Below are 26,093 nucleotides of genomic sequence, written 5' to 3' on the forward strand. Positions count from 1 at the left end.
ATGGTAACACTTTATTTTGAAGGTGTCACACAAGCATGTCAGAAACATGACATGACAAGTATCATGAGCATTAAAGTTACTTCAAAGTGTCATTAATGTTCATGACACATGATCCCATGTCATGTTTATGACACGCTCATGTCACTCTCAAAAGATTGCCTAAGTCACATTTTATTTTGACTGAGGCATTATAAATCCGCTTAAGTCGCACACTTGACATAGGGCATTATCTTAAAGGGGTAAAATCACATGATCTGATCAACTGAGGATGTAGGTGATTTAACCATAGGTGGTCAGCGTCACGAGGAGATGATTTAGGCAAACAACAACAACAACAACAACAACAACAACAACAATTTTGACAAAAATGACTTAGGCGATTATTTTAACAGTATGACGATAAGTAATGAACCAAATAGCGTGATAGTATAAATCTCAGGCTATGATCACAACTATATAAGGCCGATTTATCGGAGTAAATTATCATAATAAATAGGCTTTCCAAAGAGCGACACAAATCCGTTTTTAGATCAAATATCCTCTTAAAAATCGTTGCCTCATAAATCAATGCCTTGATTTCTGAATAATATGGCAGCGGGCCTCAGTCTAAAGGATAGAGATAAAGCTGTATTACCATGTAGGAATTGGATGCACTTCAAATTGACTTTATGCACAGACTATTTGAAGATTAGGGGCAGTGATTTTACAACAGGTTAAACAATATGGCAATAACAATCATGCAGCCCTATTTAAAAAAATCTAAAGTACAATTGTATACAGCTCATTTAATTTTAATTAATGGATGCAATGCACGTCCAGCACAAATAAATATACATTTTTCATACAGGTTAGTGCAATTCCAAGCTCATACTCATACACTGTTTCGAAGCGATTTAAATTCATCTGAACCAATGGATCTGATGGGCACAGCGTGAACTTTAAATTAACTACAGAGTGGTCTCAGGTGTGCGGTCATCACTTATTATAAAACCGCTGAAGCACATCACAGCCAATCAAAGCGGAGAACCGGAAAATCAGTTTTCCACGTGTCAATTCACAGCAAGGGCCACGAGATGGCGCTGATGCACCGCGCGGGCAGGTCGCCGGTCCCTCGGTACTGTGCGCTCTCTGCGGCCCCTGATGGAGCCAGCGGATTACAAACTCTAGTTAAGTGGCGCACCGTCCTCCTCCTCCTCCCCATCTTTCACCCAGAGTAAACCCAGGCGCACGGAGCGCATCCTCACCGTGCTCGTCCTGTGGGAATTGGAAAGCAGCTCTGTTTGGCTGTAAGCGCCAAAACCGGCCGAGCTCTGCAGTGTAGGGGACTGAGGGAAACATATAGACACAGAGTGAAGGAGAGAGAGATGGGTCCGGAGGCGGCGAGGCATCCGTGATTGTCAAGTAAACGGTGGCGAAGTTGTTCGGCTCCGCTCGGATCTTTTCTCCAGGTCGTTGAGGTGAGTTTTCTCTCTGCAGGAGATGGGAGCAGCCCGGATGGTGCATGACTTACCCGCTGCATGACAGGTGTAGAGGCTATTGCAAAGAAACATTTACCCTGGACATTTTCCTGCAGCTACTGTCTTATAAGTAACAGGCATATGATGACAGCAGATGTTTATAGTCTGATCTTTCATTTTTATAGTTTAACAGCTTGTGAGACTTTGCATTTATTAATTATTCTATATAATTAAACTATATATATATATATATATATATATATATATATATATATATATATATATATTATCAGGCAACAGCATGTTATTCCAAAGAAATCATCAGTGATTTCATCATCAGTGAGAATCTTTCTTTGAGAATATACTGGAAATTACCATGTAGGTTACTCTTAGAAAGCCTCTGCTTTAATTTATTTTGTCTGGTGTGCTATAAGACCAGATAAGCCCTATGGGAGGGGAAGATCTGCTTCATTCTCTGTCTCTCTTCTCCTCTCGCCTCTCTGCTTCATTCACTCTCACTTGCCTGCCTTTCTCCAGCTTTTTCTCTCACTCCATGTCTCTAATCCCCCCTCTCACAACCTCTGTCTTCCTCACTCTCATTGCTTCTCTCTGTGTGTCAGCTCTAATAACACTGTGAGTTTGCAACACCAGACTGCTTCACTTCTGATACTGCTCTCTGTCTCTTCTCACACCCAGCCGCCTTTTCATGTGTCCACTCTTTCAGCTGAGCATGTTGCTGTCGTGATTAATATTCCATATGGGGTATAGGGGTAGCATTTTCTGCCTGTGACTGTCTCTGGATGTCCATTTTACTCCTTTTTGTCTCATAGTCACTATATAACTGAGCAATTATAGTATACTTGAATGTTACAAGCCTTCCTGTGGCTAAATCATTAGTGTCACTTCTGCCACAGTCACTCAACACGTGTACATGTGAAGGTGAATGGTCACACACACACAAGCACATTTGCACACACACACACACAGTCAAGGGTCATGGCAATTGAGCTCTAAACCATGATTGATTGTCACAATCAATAGGAGGTGGCCGTGAGGAACCTTGGAATGATTTTTAGACATCTTACACCTCCCATCAATCACCCGTACTATTCAGGTTTTTGACTGGGCATTATTTTGATTTACACACAAATTTTTAGAGCAAATACACCAATTTGTTACAAAGCGACCCGCCTCCAGTTCTACAATTTTCTTTGTTAGTGCTGGTAGCTTTTATTAACAGTGAAAGATTGCAATTTTCTGTTGTCATATTACTTCCCAAGTGTTTGAAGGATGCTCTGTGATTCTATAAGTTTATATATCTGTACAGATTGGGGGAAAAAAACCCAAATAAAGTCAAAATACAGCTTCTAGTACTTACTAATGCATTCCGTATCAAAATAAACCAGTTGACAGCCTTGACAAAACCACGTTTCCCGCTAAGAAGCTATTGCAAGATCCTGTGACGAGGTGTGATATGAACATTCATTGTCACCTCTGACGATGTGCAACACATGTGATTGCTGATGCTTTGCTGTACTGGAATGGAAAAATCCTGCACACAGCTCATATACAGTAGAAATCTTCCAAATTCTCTGTCACTTATCAGTGTCATCTGCTGTCACCCGGAACAGACAGGCATCTGCTGCTCTCCGCACACACCCACACATGCAGACATGGCACCGATGTGCAGCGAGGCACACAACCAACTACAAGGCACGGACATGAGGTCTGCTGCATGTCACAACACCTGCCCTGTGGCTCTGTCCACGGCCGTTTATCCGTACACAACACAGTCAGTGAGGTTAGCTAAAAATAATCACCAGCAGCCAATACACACATGGAACATGAATTATGGAAGAGAGAGGAAGAGAGAGAGACATTCAGGTCAGATTCAGACCCAGTTCCAAGAGCTTCGCTCCCTTAGGATAATACTACTAGACCACTGCATTAATATTCAGTTTGTACCATCCAGCACATCAGACCTGCAGTTATCCTTTAGTTTGGACTACCTGGACTTGAAGTTTCCTAAGGTGTTAGTTCAGTTCTCCATGTACATTATGGACTGGGGAAATGGATCCATACATTTTTATATGAATTATACATGCAATGCAGTGCAATAGTAATAGACTTAGAGCCAGTGTTAACTGGATCCTGCTTTAGGAACATTAGGCTTTGAGTAACAGCACATGTTGGAAGTATTATTGATGATGCTAGAATGCATTTTTAAGTATACTATCTACTGTAGCACACTTAGTGTACTGCTCCATACTGTGCTGATCGATACATGTGTCATAGCTTTCCATTAAATATGAAGCTACAGTCAGGAGAAGGATAGCAGATAGAAGAAGACGGGGAGCAGGGGAACAGATAAGAACATCCATCTAAAGGTCACTCAAAGGTTTTTGTAGAAAAATGAAGAATGAGATATAGCATTTATATGAAATATCTTCTTTCTTTTTCTTTCTTTCTTTTTTTTTTTTTTTACCTTAAGACAGATCCAGGCTAGCTGTTTCTATTCTTTATGCTAAGCTAATTGTCTCCAGTGACACATGAGAGTGGTATCAATTGTCTCATGTAAGTCTTGGCACTAAAAAGCAGCTGAAAAGTGAAACTTAAAGCTACATTCTTTCTAATGGGGCGACTTCACTGGTTGCAAACAGGCAAAATGCCAAACAGGAGGCTTCAAAACCGGAATCCAAAAACCAATGGGTGACGCCACAGTGACTACGCACCCGTCTTTTTTTAGTCTATTTCAAACAAGCGAATAACAACATATCCCAAAATGTCAAACCATTACTTTTTAAAGGGCCTGCACACCCACACAGGTGCTTTCATTACTTCTTAATAATTACATCTCTGCTCGGGTTGGAGGTGGGTGAAGTTGTGCTGGGAGTTACATGAAGTCAGAAGTATTATTAAGCCTATAAAGTCTAAGGGTTTGACACTGAAACAGGTGCAACAAAACTTAAAGGAGAGTGAGGGAGAAGTCAATCAAAGCTGAGTCTGCACATGCCCACACAGATCTAATTAAGCAGAATAATTAAAAACACCTGTGTGGGTGGCTGATGGATGTGCAGGCCCTTTAAGATTAAGAGAGTTACTTCTTGTAGCACATTAAACATTATTGCCATGTGTGTATAAAATTGACCAACCCTGCTGTATGCAAAAAGCTCCTGTGAGAGCTCCATTATATACGGTAATTTAATATGAAATAGCTTGATTTTTATGTGGTAATACAAGAGCTCTCACCTTGAACAAATGAAAAGTAGCAGATATTTTCCTCCCTCATTATGATGAGGATTTTTTTTGCGTCTGTTACTATAAAATGTGATTAAAGCTCGTTTCATGATTAACAATTCATTTCACATTATCACAGGGAAAAACGTCTGTGTCGCAGTGATTAGATGCTTGACGGTATTCTATTTGGGGACGGTGAACATTATACACTCTGTGGAAACCTGAGGAGAAACCCCACCGATTTGTTCTGGTTACTCAGCAGGGCTCGCTGTATATGTGTGTGTATGCACGTCCCTGTGTGCATTTGGATGTATGTACAGAGTGTGTACATGCATCCAAATGTCTGTTTTCGTTAATGTGCAAATGCATAATGGTGTGTGTTTGCACCCACGTGTACAGTATGTGGTCACTTGTGTGTATTTGGGGACCTTGTCTGATATTCAGTAGCTTCAGAGTCCTGACCTTGAGCAGTTTGAGTGCTGTCTGCTTAGTCAGGGCCACTGCATCTGCTCATGTCAAAGCAAACAACAGTTCAAATGTACTGCAGTGCATGGGATTTACCTTATCTATCTATCAATTTTTAATCTGTTTCCCAGTTTGGGCATTGCACATCTTGTCTTTGTACTGTATTCAATTGAAAGTAGGTCGCAAAGGATTTGCAAATCATTCTGTTTTTAATATCTTTTTTAAAGCGTCCCAACTTCTTCGGAAGCAGGGTCGATTCTAGAAGAAAGTAACCTTTTCTTTCCTCCTCTCTCCCTCTCTTTACAGTGTGATATTGTGTGTTCAGAATGAGTAACATCTATGAGTCTGCAGAGGCCACGCTGGGCTTTATCAGCTCCCCATGCCTTGCCAAAGTGGAGCTGAGAGTGGCCTGTCGGGGGATTTCGGACCGCGACGCGCTCTCCAAACCCGACCCTTGTGTGGTGCTGAAGATGCAGTCTCACGGGCAGTGGTTTGAGGTGCGTAAGACATTCTCAATAAGCATGTTTTTGTGAATGCTTTTTATCCATACTGTACATTGTTGTTAGGATTAATTAGGATGGATAGAGCCCTGAGAGAAGGGGAAGGGCGGGTGTGATTTCAAGTCAAGTCACGTTTATTTATATAGCACATTTCATACAATGGACTCAATGTGCTTCAATACATTAAAAACAAAACAAACAAAAATAGGCAAATATCATACAGTCATGGAAAAAATATTAGACCGCCCTTGTTTTCTTCAATTTCTTGTTCATTTTAATGCCTGGTACAACTAAAGATACATTTGTTTGGACAAATATAATGATAACAACAAAAATAGCTCTCAAGAGTTTAATTTAAGAAAAATTCTTAAATTAAACTCTTGAGAGCTATTTTTGTTGTTATCATTATATTTGTCCAAACAAATGTATCTTTAGTTGCTTTAGTTTAGCTCTTAAATTAAACTCCTATGAGCTATTTAATTTTTTCCATTATTGTATATGACAAAAGAAACAAAAATTTAAATATAAAAGCATACAGTATAAGGTTAGATAACATGAAGTAGGTTATTACAGAATTAAAGAACTAAAACATTAAAATGAACAAACATGTATGATGCAAACGTATTATAATTAAAATGATATACAATTTAAATAAAGGGAAATTAAAAACCTAAACCTAATGAAAACAGATATGTTTTTAGTCTGCTTTTAAAAGAAGACACAGGAGACCTTCGTGTGGTAGCATGTTCCAGAGAGCCGGGCCATAATGACTAAAAGCACCATGAGCTGACTTTGAATTGATTCTTGGTTTAGTGAGGAGATCTTTACTTGATGATCTCAAGGATCTTTCCGGAGTGTATGCAGTGAGCATGTCAGCAATATAGGAAGGAGCTAAGCTGTTCATGGATTTAAAAAAATGATGAGAAGTATTTTAAAATCAATTCTTTTTTTACTGGGAGCCAGTGTAGAGAGGTTAAAATAGGAGTTTTGAGTTCAAACCGTCAGTATTCTGGCTGCAGTTTTCTGAATAAGCTGGAGTTTATTCAACACCTGTCACAAATGTTTTCTGAAAACACTGAATCTTTTAGGTTTTTAAAACACATTCAACTTTTTGTCATTTCGACTCAAAACCTCTCTGACTGGACCGGCAAATCAATGGAGAAAAAGTTCTATTGATGAGGAAATATCATCATCTATAGGTCTGACGTAACATTGTTGTGGAGGGTTGTTCAATGCTACCACTGTTACTGGTCTGCTATTCCCCCCAAAATCTAATATATTTGAGTAAACATTTTTCTATTGACCTAATATTCAATTAAACCTTTATCAGGCAAACAACTAAATTTGGTAACTTCAGGTAATATTTCGAGAAAAAAGTTGCAAATTTACTAGATTAAAGTGGCAAATCTACAAGAAAAAAAGTCGCAGATTTAAGAGATTTAAAGTGGCAAATCTGCGCGGAAAAAGTCGCAGATTTACGAGAACTTTTTTCTCCCAGATTCACCACTTTAACCCTTAATAGGACACTCATTGAAATACTTGCAAATTCCAAATTTCAACCCTAGAGAATATTGGAGGATATTACATACAGCCAGAATGTGCAGAAAAAACATACGAAAATAATATTTTGAGGAAAATTTTGCTTTTTTCCCACAATTTCTCATAAATCTGCGACTTTTTTCGCGCAGATTTGCCACTTTAAATCTCTTAAATCTGCAACTTTTTTTCTTGTAGATTTGCCACCTTAATCTAGTAAATTTGCAACTTTTTTCTCGAAATATTACCTGAAGTTACCAAATATAGTTATTTTCCTGATAAAGGGTTAAGAGTATCGAAGCAGGCTGTGAACAGATCATATAGATTCCTATGAAAAGTGGTGTACTGGAGTTCGTAGGTATCCCATGAAATTTGGTCCGCTGACAAAGCCACATTCTAGATGGACGGCCCAAAAGAACCCCAAACTTTTAACCGGGAGACCCTTGTTTCTGTTCTGGTGTTACAAGTTATGTCTGGAAGTAGTGTTAATTAGTCTTGTTAGTCATTCTCCACATTTGGCCCAAATATACCTGCTTTTAACTACCCATATGCAAACACTTGACATTAGCCTTAGCGTATCCTGCCGTGGTTTGGAGGATTGGTTGTGCATATCCTCGGAAATTAGCGCCTGTGAGATGCAATGTGCATATAACCACTAGGAGCAGTGTATTGTCTATTTGTCACATAGGCAGAACAAAAGGTACATATTCACCATTTTCCCGATGTATTTGGTAAGAGGGACTTACTCACCATTTATAATGGAGCGCCTTTACACCGCCATGATCAGAGAATTGACATTAGCTCATCAATTGTTGTCATGCTTTTTATTTTTTTATTTTTTTTTGGCCATTTTTCAAGGCTTTATTGATAGTGAGACAGATAGAAAGGGGGTGACAGAGGGGAGGACATGCGGCAAAGGGAGCTCAGGCCGGATTCGAACCCGGCTCCGCCGCAGCGAGGACTGTAGCCTCTGCACATGGGGCGCCTGTGTGTACAGACCACCCCAGTTGTCATGCTTTTTTACATTACACCATGCAAATTCAGAAGCTCTACTGTGTTTTATTTGAGCCCTTACGCAGCCTGATTTATGGGGTGCTCCCTCTAGAGGAATCCTCCAGTAACACACGTTGTACACGGGCAACAATGTGAACATTTTTGTTCATGACGGAGCCGGTTGTCTACATGTATGTGTGGTTCAAAAGCAAGTATGTTTGAGCCCTTATGGTATCAGAATGATGAAGAAAGGTGGAGAACAATTAGATACAAAATCTATGGTGTGACTTTTTTCCTTGTCAATGGAAGTGTCAGGGTCTGAATGAACATTATGGCCTTTAAATCTTTTCATGAACATTTAATCTTTGAGTTATGTTGAATGTCTTTCTTCTACTACAAACCTTCAATGTCGGTTTCAGTGAAAATACTTTTTTTCACAATCTACACAATCTATCCCTGACCCGATGTATAGCAGTCAGACTGTACGTGTCTTCATCTGCTCTTCATGTTGTGGTCCTTATGAATTCCTCTGTAGGAAATGTTTTAAATTATTCAAGCATGTCATACAATTCATGTTTGACTAAATTAATATGTGTAATCAAAGCCCTATGCTGGCATGCAGAGCTGTGATTATGCTGCTAACCTTCTCACGCTAAATTGCGGTTTTTGTTTGGTTCTAATAAATAATGGATGCTTATTGTCACAGACGGCAACATAAATTGTCATTTTTGAAGATTGGTGTACAGATTTTATTAATCTATTCAAAGGCCTGAAATAAAAATTGTGCCCGTTTCATTTCTCTGATCATGTTACCCCAAAACAAGTTGTCTGCCCCAATCATTCTGATATAATGAGAGGACCAAACTATATTCTTTTTCAAACATTAGCAATTTTATCAGGCTCAGTGTAAAGAATAAAAGGTCTCAAATAGATGTGAACGGCATCTTTGAAGAATAGATTGTTTAGCTCTTGAAATTGGAACAGAAATGGAAAACCGATGGTGCTTTCTCCTTGTAAGTGTTCCACTTCCTCTCCTCTTATCTCCGAGCACCAACCTGCTCTTTCAGGCACTTCAGATGGAATCTCCTACTTTAAGAAACATCTTATTCCCATTGAAGTGTCACCGGTTGCAGTAGGACACGCGTTAGCTGAACTTTATAAGAACACAGCATGAAGGAAAAGATAAACCAAGAGGAATATGAGAAAGAGGTCTTTCTTTCTCTTATATTTCTGGGATAGACAGTCATATGCTGAGTGCACTTTCTCCCTTTAAAATATGTAGATACACACACCCACGCATACACGCACACCCTCACACATACAGTGCTGCAGTGACCCACTCTAGCACATGTACACGTACATAGATTCACACATCACTCATTTACACAAACTGTCACAGGCACAAGCTCTACACTACGCTACACACTCAGACACACACACACACACACACACACACATACACACACATACCCACTGTTTCCACAGGGGCTCAAGATCAAGTGCTCAGAAAGTAGTGCAGCATTATTGCATTATTCTGTCTTTGGAGACTCCACAAAAAGCTACTTTGTACAGCAATCATTTGCACGTGTGTGTGTGTGTGGTGTGTGCGAGTGTGCGTGTGCGTGTGTGTGTGTGTGTGCTAGTGTATGTGTTACACTAAGCCCCTTTTGTGGGAGTGTGGGAATGGACAAATGCTATCACCGCATATCAGATTCAGAGTCTCTTAATTGGATAATTGTTGAGAGGGTGTTCAAGCCACTGGGTGTAAGTGTGTGTGTGTGTGTGTGTGTGTGTGTGTGTGTGTGTGTGTGTGTGTGTGTGTGTGCGTGTGTGTGTGTGTGTTCATGATTCTTTTGGCTTTGATGAGGTGCCAAGCTATTGAGGTAAGTGTCACAAAAAGGCCAAATCTGTTTGTGTGTGTGTGTGTTTGTGTTTGTAGAGTGTGCTTGTGTGCCATTCACTTTCGTGTCTGTGTATGTGTGTGTATGTGTGTGTGTGCCAAAGGGTTAGAGTGTCAAAGGGTTATCAACAATAAAAGGGAGCCAGTTGTTGCTGATAGGGATGGATAGGCTTGTTGGCAGCACTAAGCCAGACTTTTGTTTGGCTTTCTATTCCTGTCTGCACCAGGCAGTTAGAGAGAAGAAAATGTGAGATCAATGTTCCAACTATAGTCGCTCCTTTGTGTCGTCAAACAGCTTGTGCGATTTTCGCCATCAAAAATATAAAAAATAAAATCCATATTCCCAGTCTTCAAGTTGATGAGTGTAAATAATGTGGTAATAGCTATTTGTGGTAATTGCTGCAGTGCTGAAAAGTCGGCTGAGGTTCATAATCAATGCACACTGACTGTGTGTTGGATGTTGAATGAAAGTCCACTTTAAAAAGCCCATAAAAAAAACAATATTTAAAATGGAACAGCCAACAATAAAATAGCACAGTTTTATGAAACACCACTTTCACATCGCCAGAGCTTCACTCGATGAAAAAAATATACAAAACTATGTTAAAATGTTGATCGGTGTGTTTCTGCATGTACATGTGTGTTTGCAGGTGGACCGCACAGAGGTGATTCGCAGCAGTAGCATGCCAGTCTTTTCCAAGATCTTCCTGGTTGATTACTACTTTGAGGAGGTCCAGAGGCTCCGCTTTGAACTTCATGACATCAGCTCTGGCAACAATGGACTCCGTGACGCTGACTTCCTGGGAGCCATGGAGTGCACCTTGGGACAGGTCAGTGTGGCTTTTGATGTGTCAGAATATGAAACATGCAGGTAGAATATATGTGATAGAGGAGTTAAGTAGAATAACTTTACTCAAACCGCTGATTCACATACACAAGTCAATATAGCAGACATCTCCCAAAAAAGCCAGGATTACATAAATGGATCAAAAACAGCATGCTGGGTAAGTTGCTGCACAAGCTAAGTGGTGTGCGTGAGTGAAGTTCACATCAGAACACACATAAGAGTTAGAGCATACTTTGACAGGTGAATGCATGAAAGGAGCGCATTGATGTGCATCAGTGAGTGCACTTACACCCAGCAAATTGCATTTACCCTGTATATCCCTCACAGTAGGTGTTATGTTTACCAGTGTAGAGCAAGGACATCTGTGTGGGACCTCATGAAAGCAGCTAACATGCCTTGACTGTATTACAGACTCCAGTGTATAATCCTTTGTAAAGGTAACTGAGCTTGTTGGGATTTTAGAAGTCTGTATCAGGTTATGCGTACTTTAATTAAGGTGAGGGAGTGACTTGAAGATTAGAGGGGCCAACTTCAGCCGTGGATAGAATCCTTAATGTAATCTTTTTGCTTGAGGTCGGATACTGTCACTATCTGCATTTACACTGAGCTTTCATTGTCCTTGAGTCCTTAGTTAGGTAAAGCCCTGACAGTACTTTAAACTATGTTTTCAAAGCATTTATACATGCACATGCTAATACATATGCCCTTTTTCTGGCTTAATGTGGTGTTGTTGCACCTCTTAATGATGTAGTTCTAATCAATATTTAAAGATTTGCTTTGTTTATGTGCTTTACTCAATATCCAAGAGCTTTTAAGAAGAAAAAATTGTAATTGCAGTAGTACTAATAGGCAATTTGATTTTCAGGAAATCACCAGCTAAGTCACACTGAGAAGAAGGAAATATAAAGACAGCAGAAAGGACAGGGGTTTTCTAAATAGCGTTTGTGTCCACTTCCCATTGTCAGAAACGCTATCAGCAACATAAAGCTGGGGGATTTACAATAGTTGGGAGAACTGAGATAATTGACATGGAAGGAGGGGATTTTGAAGGCAAGAGCCAGGGAGGTTTACTGAAATGGGATAACTTCCTGCCAACATTTTGCCTGTTTCTAAACAACAACAGTGACTAGAGTTTACAGTCTATCCAGAGTGCTGTTAAGAAAAAGAAAGTATTATGTAAGTGCATTATGAAAGCACCAGAGGAGCTAATAAAAATTTCAGTAAATGATGGTAACTGATCTGTTAGTAGAGACCATAGAGACAACAACAACCATGGGGAAACAACCCATAACTTTCCATTGCCTCCTTGTCAATTCTGTCTGTTAGCAAACAACAGAAAACATTCTAAAGATGCTGTGTGGTGAAATGCACTACCAACACGGTATATAACCAATAACTACGTTTTTATAAACTTACAAACTGAAGAAAATAACTTTTGGGAGGATAAAATTGGACACAGATGTGAGACATCAGCAGTTGAAATGTGGAAAACTGCAGTCATGAAACTCAGTATACTAAACATTAGCTTACATATGCAGAGCATTTTGTCAGATATCCAAAGTCAGTTTTAGGCTCACTACATTTCAGTTTAGCTAAAGCATTTTGTGAAGATGTAACTTGTGGTGAAATACGGATAGTTCAGAAAGCTAAGCAGTATTGTGTTTTCAAGTGCCTTAGCTTGCTAACACATAGCTACCATTAGCTTGCTAACAACTAACTGTCCTACCTGGTAGACATGGAGTGCTAAAATACTCATTTGACATGCTAAAATCTAATGTTTTTAGCTAGAAACAGGCCCTTGTTAGCATTTCGGTACATGGTTGTGTATTGTGGCACCATAGGTTCCCCTCTGGTGGGCGTGGTGTTCAGAGTGGGACGTGCTGCGATCTGTTCGTACTCTGTAGAGATGCATGTTGCGAAATAAATTTGAGACGGATAACAGAAAAAGTTGCCCCCCCTTGGTTACTGGTGTCACGCTGGGAAATACAGCCAGGGGAAATCATGTCACAGATGCTTTGTATCATTGTGTCGATCTTGTTTTGGTTTGCCTGTCTGTACAGTTAACAGCCAGTGGATGTCACCGACCTCTCAATGTAAACCTCACTTAAAGCTGGTGTAACACCTCGCCCGCCCAAAATAGTGATAGGTGTAAAGAGCCCAGGAGCTGGCAGATCAAATCAGGGATACAACACCTTAGAAAATTACATTTGACAGGTGGTGAGAAAGGTGACTCCACCATGCTGCTTCCTGTGGAAGTGTAAAGTAGGCAGTTTTTTGCTAGCATTTAGGAGTTGGCAATAGTGGGGTGACACTACCAGGGCAAGCTTATCCCACTGAGGAGAAACAACTGATTTGTCTTTGTTTCGGTTTGTTTCAGATCGTCTCTCAGAGGAAACTGACCAAAGCGCTACTCAAACAGGGAAACACTGCTGGAAAGTCCTCCATAACGGTATGAAACTGTTTCTACAGTCAGCCCACCAGAATTACACACACACACACACACATGCACACACAATTCACACACGCACCACTCCTTGCACTCAGACTTTCTGAAGATAATTAATTTGATGATGTAGCCTGTTCAATCTGTTCTGTTCCTCATTTCCATCTCATTTTCTCTCACCTCCTTCCTCTACCTCTCTCTCTGCCTCCCCTTCTTCCCCTGTTTTTCCACCCCACCTCCCCCCCTGTAAAGGTGACAGCAGAGGAGCTGTCTGGTAATGACGATTACGTCGAACTCTCCTTCAGCGCTCGTAAGCTAGACGACAAGGTTTGTGCGATTGTGTGTGCGCTTTCAAAAAGAAGATTAAAAATCTGTGGTTTTCCTTTAGATATGGGAGGAATTAATATGCAGGGATATGTGTGTGAGTGCTATCGGGCAGGTGTGTGTGTGTAAGGAAGTATGTGGGTGGAGGGCTGTGGGAATTGGCGATGAAGCAACCCACACACAATACACAAAAGTGCAATCTGGCATTAGTGGGCCTACTGAGATAGGTGGGCACCCACCTCTTGCCAATAACCCCCCCTCCTATCTCAGCCACCCCACCACAAACACAGATAACTATATTAATTTTCAGCCTCCACACACACACACACACACACATACACATGCACGCACGGCCATGGATGACTAATCCAAACAAGTTGTGCCTTAGGGGAAAGATGGAAGAAAGCAAGAGAGCGGCGGTTAAATTGAAGAGGACAGGAAAGGGATGGGTGGAAGAAAGGGAGAAAAAAGGGGTGAAATAATGATTCTGTTAGTGTATGAATGATTTATGGTGATCAAAGGCAGTTCTGAGGCAATGCTTTACATGCGTGTTTCCCCTCTAAAGGATTTCTTCAGCAAGTCAGACCCTTTCCTGGAGATTTTTAGAATAAATGATGACGGGACTGAGTCGCTTGTACACAGAACTGAGGTAATTACAAGCACATACAAGCACACATATACAGTATATGTATAATTTCCTGCTTTGGGCCTGTGATTAACACAAACTGCCATGCTGTGTGCTTTGCAGACAGTTATGAATAACCTGAGCCCTGTTTGGAAATCCTTCAAAGTTTCCTTGAACACACTCTGCAGTGGCGACCATGACAGGGAGCTAAAGGTGAGTCTGCGATCAGTTTTTTGCAGGTCATAATAGTGGCAACATCATTTTATTTAACCTTAAATATAATATGCAACAATCTGAGCATGCAAAACCTTGGCTACAGCTCCCTTCATTACATAAATCCCCCCAGGGAGGCACAAAGCACATTTAGAGTGAGAGGCCAAACAGCACCCGAAGGCACAGTGTTTCTTTGCAAGGTGCAAAGTATTCTGAGCACTCTAACAATTATCACGCAAGATGTTACCCCCAATAATTGGCCACACGTTTAGAATTAAATCAAACTATGTCACCAGCCTCAATCATCTGCTGCTGATTTTCTTCTCAGAGTCATGAGTCGAGCTCAGGTCACATGCTGCCTTTCCTGTCATCCTGATGCCTGATGTGTTATTTAAAAAATGTGTGAGAGGGTGTGAAAGAGCCCAGTGGTTGTCCTAAACTCTCACCTTTACTTGCCAGAATAGGTCCGTGTGCAGGCGTCGGTGTGTGTCCGTGCATATGTGCAAACGTGGTGGCCGCACATCAGCTCCACAACAGTTATTCTTCCCATGAATAAACATGAGGTTGTTCATTAAATATTCAGAGGCGTCTTAACTCTGCATGGCTCCTGACAGCAGGAGAAAGGGCTCACACACACACACACGCACACACACACACATGCACGCCATCGGCTATGGTTTCCAGGACTACCTGTTTGAAGCATCACAGCTATAGTGAAAAATGGCAGGGCAGAGATTTCTATTCAGACCAGTGCTTCCTTTTTCACAGGGCTCTTAACTGACCAATGCATAAATGCATAACCTTCCACTGCGGTAACTGTCCGTCTCTCGCTTTGTATCGCTGCTTATCCGTTTTCTCCACCTCTCTACTCTTCCGTTCATTCCTCTGTTGGTCTCTCTCTCTCTCTCTCTGTCTGTCTGTCTGTCTGTCTCTCTCTCTGTCTTTCTATCCAACGGTTAGTATTCAGCGACTGGAACAGAGATTCTTCATTCTTTCATTACTCTTTCGCAAAGCTCTCAGCAACTTCAAGTGGAAGCGAGGCTGCTAAAACAAGCGCTCGCTCCCCTCACGCAGAAAATACACGGATACGCGTCCAATCCAAAAACAATCACATACAGTACGGACATAAAAAGAACACACACACTTCAGGTGCAGGCACTCCTCAGCTTAAGTGGGAGACAGGAAATAAAGGGATTACCGCCGGTCGTTGTTTTTAATCAAGTGCTGTAGGATTTGTCCTGATCGTTAGTTGTTGGGGCGACCTCGGGCAAGAAGGTCACAGCAAAAATCACTCATTCCCAGCCATTAAACCTTCGTGAAAGCTAGGAGCATTTTCCTCTGTTGGTGTGTTAACGAGTGTCTCTATTGACCAGCTTTATTGAATATTATTGATTGTACAAACTCTGCAGGGTGGTGCAGATGTTTGCACACTTTGTAACCTTTTCAAATGATAGGATTGTTTTTTTATGATGTGCTGAGCCTTGGCCCGCTGACCTGCACATTTCACTGGAGATCGAGGCAATTTTTCTTGTCTGGCAGCTCCTTAGAGAGAAACAAACTATTACGCCTAAACACACACACACACAAACACACATAACGCGGCCTCTTAAGCCACGTCCCTCTCAGCATCCTCAGATTAATATTTCACCGCTCCATTGCCCCCCCACCAACACCACCTTATCAATCATTCAGCATGGCATTTCCCTGCATGCCATGAGTGCATGTGTGTGCGCGTGTGCATTATGTGATAGTGTTGCAGCTGCGCTCTAACTGAATGAATGTGTGCCCTTGTGTGTGGGTGCCTCTTTGTGTCTGTTCCAGTGCACAGTTTGGGACTGGGACTCTAATGGAAAACACGACTTTATTGGAGAGTTTCAGACCACCTTTAAGGAGATGAGAGCAGAGCAGGAGGGCAAACAGGTGAGCACAAGCACACACACATGGACAGAAATGAAAAATCACTGCACACCACCTCAGCACAGAGGTATTTAGATGGATAATGGTTTGTAAATAGTTTGACTGTAGTTGTGGAATTTGAAAAGTGTCGATATTTAACATTTTGTGCCTCTTTGCAGCTGTTTTGTGTCTCTATGTAGTTGTTTTGGTCCTATTGTAATCTTTTTTTTGCGTCTTTGTTGTCAGTTTATGTTTTTTGTGGTTATTTTGAGTCTCTTTCTGGTTGGTATGTGTCTCTTTGAGTATATATTTTGTAGGTCAAATTAAGGGCGGTTGGCGGTTGAGTCATCCATCCATTCTCACAGTGATGAATAAATATACAATTAAAAGTCAATCAGAAAATGTATTCAGGTAAAGTGATATGATTTGTCAAATTAAAATACTGTACTTGTCAAATGGATGTCACAAAGGAAGGTATAGGTATAAAAAGTATATTTTTCAAGAAAAAGGCCACAGCTACAGTATCAGTCAAAAGTTTGGACTCAACTTCTCATTCAAGGGTTTTTCTTTATTTTTTTAACTTTCAGCTTTGTAGATTAACCCTGAATACATCAGAACTATGATGGAACACATTATGGAATTATATCGTTTTTAAAAAGTGTATATGATTTATTTAGATTATTGGAAGTATCCTCTTAATCTAAATCATAATCTAAAATATAAAACATTTTTTACTAATAATTCCATATGTGTTCCATCATAGTTTTGATCTCTTTGATATCATATACAATATACAATGTATATATATATATACAATGTAGAAGTCTGAATAAAAACAACGAAAAACCATTGAAAGAGAAGGTGTGTCCAAACTGGTACTCTATGCATCTGTTGATAATCACTATGGTGTGTCTGTGTGTGTGTGTGTGTGTGTGTGTGTGTGTGTGTGTGTGTGTTCTTCAGCTTCAATGGGAGTGCATCAACCCTAAATACCAGATGAAGAAGAAGAATTACAGAAACTCTGGCGTTGTCATTCTCAACCACTGTAAGGTGAAGTACCACATTAGTGATCCTTCTACTTCCTGCATGATTCTCACAGGTCAAGTACAAATAACACTTGCTTCCATTATTGATTAAAAGTATTGAAATATTTATCGGATGATTTTGTGTTACGCTATCGATTAATTATTTCAGCACTAATGTTGTGCATCACCGCACATCAAGCACAGCTGCATCCATCTTATGCAACTTTTATTACATCCTATCTTGACTCCATGCTATCCATATATCTCAACGTTCCCCCTGACAGATCATCAAAATGTATTCCTTCCTGGATTACATCATGGGAGGCTGCCAAATTCAGTTCACAGTAAGTTTTGCCACATTTAATCTCCTCAATATTTATAGCGGCACGTCACTGGCTGCCCGTGCCCACTCATGCTGCGTGTTTCTGTCTCAGGTGGCAATAGACTTCACAGCATCCAATGGGGACCCCAGAAACAGCTGCTCCCTCCACTACATCCACCCCTACCAGCCCAACGAGTACCTCAAAGCGCTGGTGGCCGTAGGGGAGATCTGCCAAGACTATGACAGGTAGAAACCACTCCATCAATCATCATTTACCGCTTTAATGCTCACACAGGCAACACACACTGATTTCCCCCTTTCAAGGCTTTTTTATACATTTTTTGTCCTTGCCTCTGTACCCTCTCTCCACTCGTTTTCAGTGAATCACACGTCTTTCTCTTTCTCTAGTGATAAAATGTTCCCTGCGTTTGGTTTTGGAGCGCTGATACCACCTGACTTCAAGGTAGGACATTTGGCATGTGTGTTTGCAGAAGCCGTGGGAGTTCTGGTTAGTTTAGACTTAGATTCTTGAGCCCTTTCGGAGGCACAGCTTGCTTTTGATCAACATGAAAAGAAAGTGTGTCTGCCAACCTCTAAACTGGACTGAACATGTTGTGCTGAGTGTTGGGTTTAAGGCCCTGTGTTCTCTGCCTCACATGAAGGTTTCACACGATTTCGCCGTGAACTTTGATGAGGACAATCCCGAATGTGCTGGTGAGCTATCAAACAAACACACTCAACACCATTCACTTGATTTGCACGGACTTCTTGACTCACAAAATCTTTTATTCATTCACCACAAGACCAAATCCATCCCACAGTATCACTGCTGCACGTCTCCCATCTCTCCACTCGCTGTCAGTGCCATATTTCTCCCCACTCTCTGTTTTTTCCCCTCACACATCCAAATACACACACTTAAATACACACATGTAGCTAGGAGATTTGTCACTATGCTGCAGGAAGTATTTCAGGCTCTAAGATACAGAGAAAAACAACACTAATCTGTATGTGTGAAATGGGCTTCTGCGCTCCTCTCCCCACATAGCTGCATTCCTGCCGTGAATGAGTGTGTGTGTGTGTGTGTGCGTGTCAGCTTGTGTTTGTGTCAGTTATGTAGGAATGCTTTTTGAAAAATGCCCAGTCACCTTGGAGCGCAATCACATGCACAGTGTCTGATTTGTATTAGCAGATACTTTTGTAAGTAAAAGAACTTTGACTGGGCGAGGTCAGTGCAGTGTAAGACAAAGAGAAAATTAATAAACAGTGAAATAATCTCTTTGTGTGTGTGTGTGTGTGTATGTGATTGTGTGGTGTGTGTGTGTGTGGTTTTGCGCGTGTGTTTTAGGCATCCAAGGCGTCGTGGAAGCCTACCAGAATTGCCTCCCTAAGATCCAGCTCTATGGGCCCACCAACATCGCCCCAATAATCCAGAAAGTGGCCTCGTCCGCCTCTGAGGAGATGCACACCAAAGAGGCCATGGTGAGTGAGAGAATGAGGAAGATATAAAAAGAAAAAAAGGAAAAAAAAGGAATTCTGACCCATTTTGCTCCTGTTGTTGTGACTGTTAATGTTTGCACTGTCACACAGTGGGGACGAGGGAGAAACAAAAGCCAATGAAAAGACAGAAAGTGAGACATCAGAGGGGGTCAAAGACGGGACAAAGAAGGACAAAAAGAAACCATTTCCTTATATGAAATCGTACAATGCCTGGGGAACCCAGACAATGTCCGGAGTGGCCTTTCATACATGAAGCATACAAGCGGAGATTGTCCGTGTCACACCTCACTAACGGGAAATACTATGGAAATAATATGGGTAAAGTCAAGGGGTCGGAAAGTGCAGGAGGCAGGTCATGACATGAAACACACCATGGTCACATAGTCAGGTCATAAACAATCAAGTGTCTTGCTGTTCCTTGAATTTGTTTTGGATGATTTCAGCATAAGCATTATACCGATGAAAGAGTCTCGCAAGTGACATATTTTCCTTTTTCGTGTAGATGACCCATCTTCTTGGTAGATGCTAGATCCCAACCACCGAACAGTAGGATAGGGTGGGAACATCACACTAAGTCAATCAGAGGAAGAGCAGGGCAGGCAATGACTTCACTATAGTAGAGAAAAAATTGCGAACATTCAGTGACTGGGATCTAGCTCCCCTTCTTATTACCCAAGAGTGAAATGAATTCTCCAAATAATGTCTTTTTTCACACGTGGACTCAATCAGAAATACAGAGTTTGTATTCGAGAGCCGGCAGGGCACAGTCTGATTAATGTCCGGTTCAACTGATTTGGATATTTGCGTTCTCAAATACAGCTCCTCCGGGGGAAATTTCTAGATAAGCTCAGGATTACAGTGCATGTGCGAAACGGGCTAGAGATGCATTGAAAAGAGGGAGGAAGTGATTGATATTAATTTAATTCCAGTCATAAATTTTAGAGCACAAATTCCTCTCTGCCTTAATGCCTCCCGCTTCTCCCTGCCTCTCTGGTGGATTAGAATGAGTTTTATTCAAATTAGCCCCTGACAAGAAGCCACTTTTAAAACATAAAAGTCATCGAACATCTATTCCTCCCTCCCCACGTCCTCCTGCCTTCCACCCACAACTTTCTCCCCTCCCACCAGGAATACTTCATCCTGCTGATCCTGACCGACGGCGTCATCACCGACATGGCGGACACGCGGGAGGCCATCGTGCACGCCTCCCACCTGCCCATGTCAGTCATCATCGTCGGCGTGGGCAACGCAGACTTCACAGACATGCAGATACTGGACGGGGACGACGGGATCCTGCGTTCACCAAAGGGCGAGCCCGTCCTCCGCGACATCGTTCAGTTTGTCCCCTTCAAGGACTTCAAACACGTGGGTGGCAGCTGGGAGGAGGGGCAGTGGGCGAGGGATGGAAGTCTTGAATTTCGGGAAAAAATCCTAGGGCTTTGATTAATGCATTCCAGGCAAAAAAATGTGACTAATTCTCCAGGGAGGTCAGGCAACATCAAGACATATACAAATGGGGCACTACATAAGAATGCAGCAGAATGGGTTTCGTGGCATATTTTTGCTCTACATGCTGTTTTTCAGCTATTTTTGTACCTTGCGTGGTTACTTCTTCACAGGCAGTATAACTAAGATACCGACCTGCTTATTCTAAAAAAATTTGAAAGCTTTCTCAAGCTGAATAACAACATTAAAGGGCATAAGAAATGCGAGGTCATAGGAGTATCTAGTCATAAAATGTTAAGAGAACTCACATCAAGGCCACAGAATTTTTAAAAAAGCCTCTAAGTTGCCAGAACAACACCTGAGGTCCAGTAATGTGCTGTTTTCACGTTGCTGCATACTTTTTTTACACACGTTTCCACAAATCTACTGCAGATAACAATTTATGCATGAACCCCAATAAATATGATGTCATAACATCTAATAATAATCAGTGCTCCCACTTAAAGACAAACACACAGACCACAGCTACTGTGCCCCGTTCTGCACCCAGCTGTTTTGAACAGCATGTGGTGCTGAAATGACGTCTAGTTAACTGAATAGATGAATAACACAGATAGAAAATATATGCATTTAAAGTAAGACCATGTGTCAGTTGAAAGAATAACACAGTTCTTCTCTTGTGAAGTGAAATTCATAAGCAATAGAGATAGACTTGTTCAATGCACGCTCGCTAATAAAGCCTTACTGGATCTGGAATGCGTCATGATGGCTGATGATAGCAATTTAAAAAATATATATATATTGCTATGTAGTTGGCATTACTGAGGTCGTTTGCTGAGTACTGTCAGGGCGGCTGTGGCTGATAGTAGCAGATTGTAGATGGCACATCCTACTGTACTGAAAGATGGTTTCTGTCGATTAAGGTGGATCTCATCATGCTAATGCATTTTCAAGTGTGTATTATCTGATAAGTTTGGTTTAAATGGATTATTTGATGCTTTTAGTGTAGCATTGACAGGCCATCCATCCTTTATACAATCTACGCACTGAAGTATAGGAGCCACGGCAAACTGTCACAAATGAAAAATTACCTCTGTTTAGTCCAACGATGACACAAGCGTCTATGACAGATGCTCTGAGACTTTCTGTTATTAGCCACTCCCACTGCCACACGCCATTTTTGCCACTTGACATGACAGCCGTGTTTTGGCTCATGACCAACCTGTTCCATAAAATATTGTGCAAGTCTGTAAATGCATTTACAAGTTATGCACTTTTTTCTTTGCAAGAGGCCACTGCTATTGCTGCGCCCCATTTTAGACAATTCGTATGAACACAAAACACACAACTTCACACATATCTTAACACACACATTTGACCTCAACACCAAATTTCAACCTCCTCGGGCAAAGGCTGTGGGTGTGAACTGTGTAATATTTGTGAACCAACCGACTGAACAAACAACAGAGCTGCTGGTTGTGGCTAAAAATACAAAAACTTAATTTAACCTCCAAATTTAGAGGAAATATGTGGAAATGTTCCTCCACTTCTTAATAGGCCACAGACATTTAGCAGGCCTCTAAGTGGGGCCTGTAATGCCCATAATGTTATTTAAAAAATGATATTCTATTTTCTTCAAAGTTTCAAAGTACAAATCTACTGCAGATAACAGTGTATGAGGTACAAAACGGAGCTGTTTCGTAAGTCGAGCAGACATTTAGAGCAGACTTGGCAACGGCATTTAGAAAGTTCTACTTCTGCACTGGTTCTGTGTGTGTGTGTGTGTGTGTGTGTGTGTGTGTGTGTGTGTGTGTGTGTGTGTGTGTGTGTGACAAGACGGCTGTATTCAGGGGTTAACAAGTGAGTGTGTGGGCGTAATATGCTTGGTGTGCTCGTCAAAACACATCAGCTATCTGCTCATTGCGTGTGTGTGTGTGTGTGTGTGTGTGTGTGTGTGTGTCTCTCTCTCTCTCTCGATCTGGTGGCATTAATTTTGCCTGACTTTGATGGGGTCTGTTTGCTATGGTGAGTTTAGTCTCTGACAGGTTTTGACATCAACAAATTACATCCCGACTAAATAGAGAGAGAGGGGCGGAGGGGGTGTACGACAGAGCAGAAACATATAGTTTACCTAAAAATACAAAGAGAGACCGTCAGAGAAGAGAGGTGAAGAATTAATCTGGAGGAACAGGAGGGGAAGGTGGAGGGAGAGAGGCAGCGCCCGGTGGTGGAGGTGGTTCTGTTGCTGTAGGGGGGGTCAACAGGAGACCGGAGCTAAAGACAAAAGGGAGCGAGGGAGTGTGTGACAGAGGTGGAGAGGTGATTTTCTGCTCTGTCGTTTCTTTTCAGAAGGGATTAGCAGGACGGAGCTGCTGTGAGACAGGCAGAGTGGGGGATAACAGGTAGATAGGAGCAGGGGAGAGGGAGCGGGAGGGAGGCTGGAAATGAGAAGAGGATGGAGGGTGGGGCTGGAGGGGCACTTTGATGGTGCATTGTCTCAGGGAATTATGTGAGACAGAGTATGACAGACTCTCTGACTTTGAGGATTCGGAAGTGTGTGCAGCGTCGGAGCATGTGTGTGTTCATGCAGACAAGTGGCTGGCCCTTTATGTACGCATTATTATCATGTATGCAGAGGAATATTTCTCTCTTTTTTCAGTGCTGGAAACTATACCAAACTGTTTATTCAAATATTTTCTGTTCTGTTCTGTTCAATTATATAACCTAATATCATTCTTTAACCCATAAGAACCCACGGTGACACCGGTGTCACAAACATTTTAAATGTTTTTAGTAATCTTCATGTATGTTTTCTCAAGTACATACGTGTGTTTTTTAGTGTCCTACAGCTACAGTAGCTTGTTGAGAAGCCATCAAATAAGGCAGTGTTATTTATATTAATTTATTTATTATTGATTTATTATTATTTTGTTACTTAAAAACAAATCTGAAATGGAATTTGTTGTCTAACAGCACTATTAAAGTCACAATTGTGATATATGTTATGGAGATGAAAACAAAAAAGGCAGATGGTTATTTGTTTTTATTTATTATTGATTTAATATTATTTTGTTAGTTAAAAACAAACCTAAAAAAATAATTTATTGTTAAACAGCACTATTAATGTCACAATTTTGATATATGTTGTGGAGATGCAAAGAAAAAGGCAAATTTGTGTTTCTGTAAGCAGAACAGGTGTCTAGTTTATTTATTTAAAAATAAGAAATATCATAAGGTCCACTTGGTCTGTGGTATATCCGCCATAACTTTTTTCCTTTTTAAGGATTACTGGGTCTGGGTTCTTATGGGTTAAAGTATCACTATTTTAAATATTACACTGCTACTACCACTGCTTATTTATTTGTTATTTATACAGTATATTTTAACTACATTGAGAGAAGACATAAAAACATTTCATTGTAACCAAGTTTAATAACAACATCATTCTTATTCATTCTGCTAAAGCAATATATATATAGTGATATAAGTAGGATTTTTAGTGTTTTGTGTCATTGAAATATTTAATACTTTTACTGAACGATTAAAACTAATAGTACATGGTATGAAGTGTGATATAACTGCTTTATTTTTTGGGAATGTGCCACACTAATGCCATACGGTCAAATATTTTAGATTGACAGCTCAGTTTGATCGATTGTTGGTTTAGAATTGAAATTGTGACAACGCTAACAATCACAGAAGCAATCGCCACTTTCAGGCTCCCTCAATTAAAATATGTATAAAAAGAAAGAAAAAAAAAAGATTCAATAGAATTCAAAGTCACTCAAGTTAAAAAAACAACAACAAAGTAGCAATCAAAGACATAAACATATATAAACTGTGCATATGGGGATAAATATGACAAATTTGAATATGAAATTGTAGCCAGTGCATATGAACAAGGTGATTGTAAATAAGAATTTAGTAAATGTATCATGAGGCATATAAATATATGGTGGAAACAGACTCAAACAACGTACAACTGAGCCCAGCTTTAATGAACGTGATCATTTACTTTGGCCTAGTCTAAGTGTGCTTTCATACACTGTTTCTTTATGAACTGACAGGATATGATGTGTTTCTCTCCTGGGCCATTTTGTTGAACACGTATATAGAAACCAAACTAGAGGACAAAAAGGTGAAAGCAGGGATGTTTCGAGGTTATCAGATGAGCTTGTCTGATCACATCAGTCTCACTTGACGCGACCTTTGACCGCATTAGTCCAACAGTAAATCTTCATCAGCATTCTCGCGTCGTGCGTTGCTCATTTGTGTGTGTGTGTGTGTGTGTGTGTGTGACCTCTCTCTTCCTCTCTCTCACCGTCTGTCCCTGTGTTTCCAGGCCTCCCCAGCTGCACTGGCTAAGAGCGTTTTGGCAGAAGTCCCGAACCAGGTGGTGGATTACTACAACGCTAAAGGCATCAAACCCAAGTGTATGTCGGACTATGAGTCCACAAGAACCTTCAGCCCCTGACAATGGACTACATGCAAACATAATACGCACACACATATATATATATATCATATATATATACATTTATGTACTGTATAATACACATGTAAAAGCACAAGCACACATACACAGACACAAACATGTACACATAACCTTATTACATACTACATACAGTAGTCTAGCTCAGAGAATTAGCTCGTTCTGGTGAAACAATTTGAACTACTCCATTGGTGACTATTGCATGTTTGGCCACAATGGCATCACCTGGGAAATTATTACTATCTACTGTATATCTAAAAGATGTTTATAGAAATAAGAGCAGTCTTCTGAACCAGCATGCAGACTCAGACCATAGCCCACCCAAAGAAATGACACTCTTACCTTATTTAGATAACTAGCAAGGACATAAAGCCAAAAGATCTGTTGGTATGAACACCAAAATATGTCATTGCATCGCCCAAAATGCTTAGAATTAGCATTGCAAATGTTATTTATGGGAATAGTAGCATCCCTGTTTGTGTACTGCATAAATGCATGAATAATTCAGCTCCTGCTAATATCCAATCTCCAGTACCCGCTTGCTAGTTATGAAATAAAGTATCTCTGTCATTTGAGTGACATTCAGGGTTGTCTTGGGTGTTTTGGGTTCTTTTCTACGGATTTGTTTGAGATTTTGCTAAATGGAAATGAACAACTGAATAATTGTAATAATTTCTTAATAACCTTCTTACATTGTAAAGAGTTTTGGGAGGATAGCAAAGCGTGTGTGGTAGACACTCATCTGTGAGCTGAAAAGTGTTTTTTTCTGTATTCTGCATGTTGATTATAATAAAAAACATTTTGCTTTTCTCATTTGGGTGTGACTTGGTGTTTGTGTTCTTGTAGTCATCAGTTGTGGACAAATATGTTCA

General features: G+C 40.7%; 1 protein-coding gene across 2 annotated transcripts; it reads left to right on the plus strand.

Moving 5' to 3' along the window:
* Window positions 1-1,186: 1,186 nt before the first annotated feature.
* cpne4b (copine IVb) lies at window positions 1,187-25,987 on the plus strand. 2 transcript variants are annotated; one of them, XM_059350126.1, is made up of 16 exons: window positions 1,187-1,457; window positions 5,466-5,656; window positions 10,739-10,918; window positions 13,313-13,384; window positions 13,631-13,705; window positions 14,268-14,351; window positions 14,451-14,540; window positions 16,362-16,460; window positions 17,400-17,486; window positions 17,746-17,805; window positions 17,896-18,029; window positions 18,192-18,246; window positions 18,446-18,497; window positions 19,132-19,265; window positions 20,412-20,648; window positions 25,072-25,987. In XM_059350126.1, exons 2-16 carry the CDS (start codon window positions 5,486-5,488, stop codon window positions 25,201-25,203), a joined length of 1,662 nt encoding a protein of 553 aa, XP_059206109.1. In that variant the 5' UTR covers window positions 1,187-1,457; window positions 5,466-5,485; the 3' UTR covers window positions 25,204-25,987. The 2 variants fall into 2 exon arrangements, with proteins under 2 accessions (XP_059206109.1, XP_059206111.1); XM_059350128.1 differs by lacking the exon at window positions 1,187-1,457 and adding an exon at window positions 4,591-4,653.
* Window positions 25,988-26,093: the final 106 nt, after the last annotated feature.

This window comes from Centropristis striata, chromosome 14 (assembly GCF_030273125.1).
Source record: "Centropristis striata isolate RG_2023a ecotype Rhode Island chromosome 14, C.striata_1.0, whole genome shotgun sequence".
NCBI lineage: Eukaryota > Metazoa > Chordata > Actinopteri > Perciformes > Serranidae > Centropristis > Centropristis striata.